At 41.7% G+C, this 9,869-nt stretch overlaps 1 protein-coding gene across 2 annotated transcripts; it reads right to left on the reverse strand.

Annotated features, from left to right (window-relative positions):
• Window positions 1–937: 937 nt before the first annotated feature.
• On the reverse strand, window positions 938–9,629 carry si:ch211-217a12.1 (alanine aminotransferase 2-like). Of its 2 annotated transcripts, none has more exons than XM_030773846.1 (12): window positions 9,595–9,629; window positions 9,112–9,311; window positions 5,153–5,242; window positions 4,914–5,022; window positions 4,677–4,810; window positions 4,151–4,394; window positions 3,977–4,056; window positions 3,669–3,805; window positions 3,244–3,418; window positions 2,044–2,199; window positions 1,391–1,503; window positions 938–1,271 (listed from the first exon to the last, which is right to left on the reverse strand). In XM_030773846.1, the coding sequence occupies exons 2-12, from the start codon at window positions 9,244–9,246 to the stop codon at window positions 1,181–1,183; spliced, it is 1,464 nt and encodes a 487-aa protein (XP_030629706.1). In that variant the 5' UTR covers window positions 9,247–9,311; window positions 9,595–9,629; the 3' UTR covers window positions 938–1,180. The 2 variants fall into 2 exon arrangements, with proteins under 2 accessions (XP_030629706.1, XP_030629705.1); XM_030773845.1 differs by lacking the exon at window positions 9,595–9,629 and adding an exon at window positions 9,521–9,576.
• Window positions 9,630–9,869: the final 240 nt, after the last annotated feature.

Raw genomic sequence — 9,869 nt, forward strand, 5'->3', positions numbered from 1 at the left:
TTCATTTGGTTTTGGTGGTTATCGTTAAATGTGAGCTGTGCTTTTTCTCTTTCTTGAAAGGGGGGGGGGGCTTTTTCATGTGAAGCTGTGTATTTTTACTTTTACCTTACTTTTTTGTGTTGCGTGGCTTTGCTAGAAAAAGGATCATCAAACTAGGGATCATTTCAAAGGAAGGTATACAAGATAATTCTTTCACAAAATCAATCACTCTTCCCAAAATAGTACCATTAAGAAAAAACTAAATGTACATGTTAATAAAACAGAACAATGTCATATAGAATCATAAGCATTCTTGATATTGCCAACAACCCCTTGTTTCTTGTCCACTAAAAATCATATTTAGTGGGCATGGCCTTTTTTACAAAAACATGACCATCACGGTTACCAATAATACCTAGAATTCTATATGTAACTGAGGGTTTGGAAATGGGCCTATATTACTATATTTCAAGTTCATTTGTTTACTGCACTCCTATGAAACACAGTGTGGTTTATATTAGGGTTGACTACAGAATTCTTACAGAGTACGGAATACAGAATTCATTACGTCAGTTGATGAAAAAAGAAGACAATGTTAGAAAGAGCATGACACTTTAATTCCAGTTTCACATGAAGAATAGAACACATTTCGAAAAAAAAAAAATCGCTACATTTAGACGGTTTAATAAACACCTCTTGTTCTAAATTATAATTATATCAGGCCTCGGGCAAATGACCTAACGGAAATCAGTGTTAGTGTTAGAGTCCCTACAATGGCCTTCAACGTAGTCACTTTTACCTTGAAAAATTTGCAAAATTCCTACAAATACTTTTCAATGCTTTTTGTTTCAAAATCAGTAAACAGTCACATCATCACATCAACATGAAGTACCCTGGATTAAAACAATACATTAAAATAGTTTAAACACAAACTCTTCCAACTCATCAAATGGAGATGTTGTGCTTGTTTTTTTTCCCTCCCTTATCAAGTCCTCTCAAGTAGAGAAGACCAGTGAGCCAAGGCTGGCGTACACTGTTAAACAGCTGACTGTTAAACACAAACAGTTTTTGAGGTTTAGCTAACATGTCACAGCGACGTTCAATCACTTTGACAGCACTGCTAAAGGCACTAATGTTCATTGCTGTTCAAACCCTCTGTGTTTGAGTCAGAGGCCGGGTGTGTGAACAGGAAGACAAGTGATTAAGAATACCGCTCCGTAAAACGTTGGTGAAATTCCTTCACCTTGGCCAGGACTATCTTCAGTTTTTCAGGAGGAGGCAATATGGTCATCCTGAAACAGAGACAAACAGTGATTGAGGAGGAAAGGAAAGGACCAGAGACAGAGAGTGTGAGAGACTGTGTGTTTTTTGTTCATGCTTCTGAGCTGAGATGGACGTTCCGAGGCCTGACCTGAAGTGGTAGGTCCCTTCCCTCTGTCCAAAGCCACTGCCTGGAACCAGACAGATCCCCGTCTCCTCCAGCAGCTTCATACAGTAGAACATGTCAGGTTCCTGGCCCTTCTCCTACAGACAGTGTGTATACGAAAGAGAAGGAATGTAGGAGAGAGAGAGAGAGAGAGAGAGAGAGAGAGAGAGAGGGAGGGAGGGAAAGAGAGAGGGAGGGATATTTTGGGGTTTGGACATTCCTTTTTACAATATAACACCATAAATCATCGTTTGCTGGTTGCTGATGTAACATGGGGGAGCCAAAAAGGAGATTCTCAGGATTGCTATGACTAACACGTAATACCACTTTTCACCTCTGAGGTAGAGGAAAAGGAGGATATTCTTAGAAAAACAATTCGATGAAAAAAAACCCCACAACACACATGATCAAGTCAGTACATGCCGGGAAATGATTAGCACACATAAAAGCTACATTACAGTTTGATTGCTGAAGCAGGCAGAAAACTAAAGTATAAAAAAAAACCAAATGGCTTCACAGGCAAACAAACAACATTTCTTGGATATGGACTGAAAGAAAAAGAAAAGGCACAGATATAAAGTCTTTAGAGACGGAGAGAGACAGACAAACAGGCAGAGGCTGTAAAAAGCCATACATACTTTGGCTTCCTGGATGGCTCTCTGTGAGAGATTGAGGCGGGGGAAGGTGTACATGGCTCCCTGAACCGGGTTACACTGGATCCCTGGAACCTGGTTAAGAATCTCCTGAGTCATCTTCGCCTTGTTCGCAAGCCTGGTTAATATCGTCGTGCGTTCCTACACAAACAGTATTAAAATAATTATTAGCCATTATGTACACACCCTCATATGACATGATGCTTGTTTGCAGTTACGGTACATCAATCTAATAGAGGGACTTTCATTCAGAAAAGGCCTGACAATTCAAGGGCAAAATTCACCAAAGGTTCTTAGATAACATATTGTTTGCGTTAAGAGTTTTTCTTGTTCTCACGCTTTCCTGGGCCATTTAGTAACTTTTAATGAAAAGTGGTATGCTGACCTCTTGTGTTAGTAGTTTACACCAAGAATAACACACACTTCCCTTGAATGGCACCATGAGATACAAATACTTATCACAATTTCAATCTACTCTCCACAAAACTACGAAAACACAAATACAAACTTCCATTGACCATTGACCACTTATGCTTGGGATGTCCCAAGAACTGATACTTCAGTAGCAAGTCAATGCCAAAATTCAGACAATGTGTCAGTACTGCTGATACTGTAGAAAAACTAGTTTGAAGTCAAAAGTGGTACCTCACACCTTTCTGACTGACTGAGGGAAGAACTTTCATTAAAAGTTCACTATAAATTCTTTAACAAAGAATAAGATTAAGATTAAGATTAAGATTAAATTCATTATGGGGTACACACTGAGTGGGTTTTTTGATCTTGCCATGGTATTAAATATTGTATCAACAATCGTGGAATTTCACCGTTGTTGCTATGAACTACCACAATTCTGGTATCGTGACTCATTCATATTGACTATTACTTCAATCAGCAGCTACACCTATACAACTTTTTCCTAGAAAAAGGCTATGTCAAACCGAAAGTCTGCTGCAGCAGGTAATTTTCAAACGGAACATGACAATTCAGCACAGTCAGCATGAAATCCACATTCAAACCCGTAACTGGTTTTTAAAGTAAGTTTGTAGGAATATAAGTTCAGACTACATTTATTGAACCCTAAACTGTCCACTGGGGAGTGCAACAGCAACAAAATAGGATGTGCAAATTGCACATATGTCATGCATGGATAGATTAGACACACTATCCAAATAAGCAAATATGAACCTCCATGAAAGTCGCATGCGAGGGCTCATCTGGTTGGGGGGGGTTGACAACAACGTCGAGCAGGGCCTGTCCCGGCACTGGGGGGCACAGCCGGACAGAGACCAGTTTAGTCAGCTGTGCCTTCACCTCAGGATCCAGATTAATTACCTCCACATAGCCTGCCCGAAAACCACATCTGTGTGGAATACATAAACACACGTTTCATCTTTCAAAGGACAGAGACAGTACTATATATGTGTAGCAGAATTTTACACCCAGTGGTGTCACTGTTACATGGTAAATATTACCAAATGTATGAGACAATGTATCTCTGAGTGTGTGTGTGTGTGTTTGGTGTGTGTGATTGTGTGGGTGACAACAGATACGTTTATATGTCTGTGTCAATCACATGTCTGTGTCTGCTCCATACGTCTGTGTCTACTCACTCTCCCATGAAGCACTTAGATGTTGAGTGGAAAGACGCCAGCTCCACTTTTTCTGAATACTCTGGTCCCATCTCAAACAACACCTTCTTAAAGGAGTGAAACTTACTGCCCTCCGCATACACGTTATCCTGATAAACCTGAACAATTACCAGGGTGGGAGAGAGTGACAATAAACAACAAATCAGAGAGTGATGTTTTTGTTAAGAGCTGCAAAAAAAATTGTCCGACTGAAATAAGCACGTCTAGTTTTTTAAATTAAAAGAGACAGAAGGGTGCGGGTCAGATCTTTAGTTCTGCTTTTGCCATACCTCGTCAGCCATCAGGAACAGGTTCTCCTCAGCAGCAAACCGAATCACATCCTCAATACACTCTCGACTCTGGACCTGACCTGGCAAAGGAACGTGGGAACTGATCAGCGTGGCCGTGGGGGGGGACAAAGAACGAAAGGTCACACGGCACAACAGCCTGGTGCGGAGACATACCGGTGGGGTTACCCGGGTTGATGATGCAAAGCGCGCGTGGTGTACAGTGTTTCCTGGCAGCCTCCAGGGCCCTGTGAAGCTCATTCACATCAAGACTCCAGCATTTCTCCTCGTTCAGGTAACAGTTGATCTGCACGGCACCCAGTTCGGCCAGGGTAGCCGAGTACAGGGGATACTGAGGGATTGTGATCATTACTCCTGTACGCGTAGGACCCTCACCTGACACCAGCAGCTTCAGCATGGTCTGTTACAGAGAGAAGGACACCATGCAAGGCTTATCAGAAGAAGTAAAAGGTCAAATGAATGGGCAATGAATGAGAGGAGGAACCGAGAGAGGGATAGGTAGAGAGAAACCCGTTAGGTGTGACAGAAGAAAAAGAAAATAATACAAGATAACAAAAAGGTAAAAAAAAAAAAAAAAGGAATTAAGGAGCAACGAGGCGTTTAAAGCGACCGTAATTCAAACAAAAAGGTGACCGAGATGAGACTGGTAGTTAGCGAACGCTATCAAAAGGCTTGCGCTTACCACAATGGCATCGCTGGCGCCTGAGGAGAGGTAGATGTTGTCGGGATTACAAGGGATGCCACCGTCTCTTCTTTCAATGTAACGGGCGACATCCTGTCGAACCACCTCGATCCCCTGACTAGCACTGTACGCCCCTGACGGAGGGAGAGGAAAGAGGAAAAAGACAAAGAAAAGCATTGTTATACCGATGTTCGACCACGCAACCTGAACACAAAGAAACAGGCTGCGCGGTCATACCGATGCTCCCTCCGCTGCAGGACTGAAGAATGCGACGTGCTCTGGATTTAGCGTCCTCTGGAAACTTGTTGTCTTCAAGTAGTTCTGGATAAGTGCACAATGCCAGCACCTTACAGACAGATGAAGGAGATAAGGGGTGGAGAACAGTGAGACGATGACTGACTTGTATGCTGAACGGTGAGATGAGTGCACATGTAGAAGGTGACACTGAACATTAGGGCCCGGACTGTTAAACACACCTGTCTGAGGAAAGTGACGGGACGCTGGCCCATGGCATGACAGTCACCGATGTTGGCCTTAATAACCTCAGTGAAAGGCTTCTTTACTCCCTGCAGACACAGAGGTCAAGAAAGAGAAAGTGAGTGCATTTCAAGCAGTCAACTGAGTGTAGACCTATACAGTGGGTAGCTGTCAAGCTTTCAAGTTCCAAAAAATCGGGTAATATCAAATGCTAAAATGACTAAAAAGTCAAGAGGCATGAGGATTTTTTTAAACAGCCTTTGAGCGCACCACAAGCAGTTTTTAGACATTTTTCTTACCAACTAACGTGTTTTAATAGCACCTTTACCTCATTACATATTACAACAGGATTTACAGTACAATTCAACAGGTATTAACGGATTTACAATACAATACAACAGGTATAAACAATACAACTCTTACACAAACTTGGACATTAGCAGATAACTTAGGCCTAAATAAGCTTGTTTATCACCCAAGCTGACTCTGTCCCTATTGTCTGACTGGCAAACAATATAGCTCCACAACTTCTTTCTTTTCTAATAGGCTTAAATTACTGCCAACTATAATTTTTGCTTCAAATGCGGGTGATGGCCTCGTTCCTGTGAGCAGAAACACGGTTTATCTTACATGTACAACAGCTGTGCGTGTTAGATAAGCACATGTCATGCTGAAAGTTGGGGGGAGTGGGGATGGGAGGGGTCTAACTCCTCGTGCACAAATCTGCCAAAACAACTCATTCAGTCCAGCGCCTCTCCACTGAAAACTAAGTCCACTTCCTGGATAACCCTAAATGGTGAGATCTGGGTGGGTGTTGCCTAAAATCCCACCAATGGCACGGAGCGTGTTGGGGGTGACATGGTGCCAGGCTATGTTTGTAGAAAGACTGTGGCCAGTCTGAGCAGTGAAGGAACAATCCGTTCAGTCACAGACGGAGAGTGTGCCATAGCACAGCGTTCCCTAATCACAGTTCTGGAAGCACACAGCATTGAACGTTTTAAATTTAACTCTTCTTCAACACAGATGATCACAGAAGTCATGTACTAACTGTCAGTCACCTTGATTTGCTGGCATGTCAGATCTGGGAAAGGCCTGAAAAAGTACTTAGCTGTGTGTTTCAAGAACAAGACTTGGAAACAATGCCATAGCTGTGTCTATAGGACCACACCCTTTGCATTACTGTGAAAAAGTGTATTTGAGTTCACAGTAACAGCAGACATGCTTAGAACCGGTATCTTTGCACACAGCTGAAAAAAAACCCCACATAACTATGACACACGTTTTGGCAGCTGTACACATTGATTTATGGTATCAAACCAGGTTGGGACTGCTGTTTGATATTCTCTGACATTCTCAAGAAAAGTGCTGTACTTTTGAGGTCACATAAGCCTAAAACTCCAGTCAGAAGTTCAACTTAACAGTTACAACAAACAGCCTGACAGGAAATTACAATGAGAGTCATTTTTAGAATTCAATTATCCTTTCTTATTGTTGTGCCACAGACCTCTGCATCCCTACTTAAAAACACTTTCATTTACAATAAATACCAAAAAGAGACGGAAACGTTGAGGTTTCCCGGCTGAGATCCTCAGCGCTACAGCAGGGTCCGTCAGTTTCTTTCTCTTTCTCACTCTTACTGCTCTGACACACACTTTAGTAACCTCCTCTGAACTGTCTGGGGAAGTCTTGCAGTCCTGTCTATTCTGTTTTTAAATTTAAATGCATAACAATTAATACATTTGTCACTGTCATGCATTCTCTTGTTCTCCTTCTCTCTCCTTCTCTATTGTTCTCTCTCTCTCTCTCTCTCTCTCTCTCTCTCTCATGGTGAGCTGCATAGTGCCTGCTCACATGGCCTGGAGCCCGTTCCTGAGCAGACCTGGCATAGTGATGAGGAAACACAGTGGACTGGCAAGGGGGCTTGTGAGGGGGAAACGCAGTGGACTGGCGAGGGGGCTTGCGAGGGGTTCAGCCGTTACCCAATGAAAAGAAACTGAGGGGCAAAGTGTTTCTGGGAACCCAACTGGGACCCAGTGTGCTCTCTGTACTGGGCTGACATTGTAGCACAGACAAAAAGGCCGCTGATTACCAACGTGGACATTGTGTAACCTAATCAAACATGCTGTGGTAGGTGAGTAGCATAAATCTGTTAAAATCGTCCTGAGCCCATTTGTGAGGCTGAATTTAGAAAGATGGACAAAAAGTTTGCACCTGTTCCACTTCAAAAAATGACTGAGCTGTCTTGGGGTTTGTGGAGCCTTATGTGCCCTGTGCAAAAATTAGGACTTCAGGCTGGAGTTTGTCAGCACTTGTTTGACAATTCAACAGGCTCCAAAGAACACATAAATGCAGGTCACATCTCTGGATTGAATAAAGTCGAATCATTAGTGCTTTTCAACAAGCTTCCCAGATGGCCAAGCTTGAATACCCCCTTACCAAAAAAAAAAAAAAAAAAAGATCTTTTTGAAGTTGGGTTGATTAGGATATTACATAATACCAAATGTGATTACATGCATGTTTTGATGTGACAGAAGACACATGGCCAGATCCTCAGTGTGCGTGACTGACACTGTTGTGTGTGTTTAACTGATCTGAACATAAGCAACTCACTCTTTGACATTTGTTAAACACCGTTTCAAGAACACCACCACAAAATAACACAGTCCATCCTACTCCAGTGTAGTGTTCAAGGTTAAAAATGAAACACCATGATTAGGCAGCTGAGGATAAGGGCATGTTAGAGTGGGTCCTATCTATCTGACTCCACAACAATAACAGCAAGGCACTGAAGACAAATAAATAATCACTGATTTGGTCATGGCTATTTTGTATAAGCTGCTTTATATGTGTTAAACAAAGTACAAAAGGATACTTTGTGTTTACCCAGACTACAGTGCAAGAGGCACTGAACACCAGGATCAAAAAACTTCTTGTGGAGATATTCAGATAAACACTATCATTCACAAAAACTATGGCAAAGGAGACTCGCATATTTTGTAAAAATAAACTAGTAAAGTAAGCAAAGGACACACTCTTTTAGGACAGTAAGTTCTATCAGAGCATGACAACTGCGTAGAGAATGGTTGTTGGAGAAATCAATTCTAACATTCTGGACAACATTCTCAGGGACCAAAGACACAACATGGCAAAAAGCCCAGTGTTCCGACTCTTCAGGTACTATTTTGAGAAGGCTAATGGCACGAAAACTTGGACAAAAGAATGCCAGTTTTAACAGCTGAGTATTTTAATTTGCATTGTGACTTAGGGATAGGGATACAGAGATAGAGTACCTGGTTCAGATTTGTTTAAGATACAAATGGCTGTTTATTTTATCACGTTTTCATCTTAGCACATTTTAAATGTTCACTATTATATTTCTATAATAGTGAACATATAATATGTTGCTTATTATATATTGCAGGCTATGATTCACCATCTTTACTGTATCTTACTTTCTGATGTGTATATGTGTCAAGTGACAAGAGATAAAAGTTTTGTAAAAGTTAGACTTTGCCAGAGATGCTGGGGATCCTTTTTAGTCTGGCTTTGCCAAAAGCAGTGTGTTTAATTGTGAGTCAGAGAGTAGATGAGGGTTTCTCTCTCTAGAACAGGTGGGTTAGTCAAATCTGGGAGGGTAATTTCAAGTAGACATGCAGCTATAAATGAAGCAATTCTAACACAAACATTCCGTATTTTTATAAAAATTCTTGATGAAATTTACGTTCAGATAAAAGCATATTCTTGAAGGGACTTGTGTACTTGGCGAGGTGCCTGATAAAATTTTGTCAGCTAGTGAGAGGATTCTGACTTGTGACATCCCCTCTTGTCAAAAAGTGGACGACACTCAGACTTAACCAAACTTCGACACCTCCAAATAAAACAAATCAAAGTGCTGCTTCGAAAAACAGCGGAATTCAGAAGACTGACCACACACTCCTACACACAGATAGAGACTTACCTCTTTGAGTTCCTTCTCAATTTGCACAGCTCGAAGCACGATAGGACCACGCACAGCATACTGTACTTCTTTCACTCTGGGATTCATGGTGTCCACTGTCAAGACCCTCTCATGATGGTAGCCGTTTTCGGTCATTTTTGTTGTTTCGTTTATTGGGTCCGTACAGCAAAGCGGATGACCCGATACCCTTTCACTTTTGTCTGCAAAGCAAAGCACGGCATGTGTCGGTCCCACAGTTAGACCGGTATACACAACTGGCTTCACTTCAAAACGTGCAGAAGCCACAAAGAACATTTAAACACGTAAAGCTACGACAAAAAATAGCGAGTTATTAACCGCGGTTACTTAGTTCAACGTTTTATTCGTACATTTGTTCAATGACAATGAAACTTTTAATTTTGATTCTTACCACCTTGCTCCCCTGAAACCACGCTCTGTTTAGAGTAGTAGGTTTCCTTTACCTCATACTCATGTTTCACCTACCGAAAATCGCCACTCCTCCCTGTTATTCAACGTTGCAAAGTGTGACTAGCGGTGCTCAAGCTATCCAAAATTTAGAAAGCACAGTCGAATTGTGCGACTGTGAGCAAGTTCTGCGCATTTATACCTCGCTTTACGGTGGAACAAGGCGAATGAGACTGGAAAAACAGCTTTCTGTCATATCTGTCTTGTTGAGTCGGACTAAATGCTTCTCTGAATTCTAAATTTGAGTTTTTTGCTGGGAGAGTATGAAATGTAAACATGACATTAATGTTAAA

Source organism: Chanos chanos, chromosome 5 (genome assembly GCF_902362185.1).
Source record: "Chanos chanos chromosome 5, fChaCha1.1, whole genome shotgun sequence".
Lineage (NCBI taxonomy): Eukaryota > Metazoa > Chordata > Actinopteri > Gonorynchiformes > Chanidae > Chanos > Chanos chanos.

Excerpts from the sequence above, each read along its gene's own strand:
- si:ch211-217a12.1 (XM_030773846.1), bottom strand. The coding sequence starts at position 9,246 with ATGACCGAAAACGGCTACCATCATGAGAGGGTCTTGACAGTGGACACC. Across the intron at positions 5,023-5,152 it reads CCGTCACTTTCCTCAGACAG|GTGCTGGCATTGTGCACTTA; the intron begins GTGTGTTTAACA and ends TCTGTCTGTAAG. Across the intron at positions 2,200-3,243 it reads CGCATGCGACTTTCATGGAG|GAACGCACGACGATATTAAC; the intron begins GTTCATATTTGC and ends CTGTTTGTGTAG.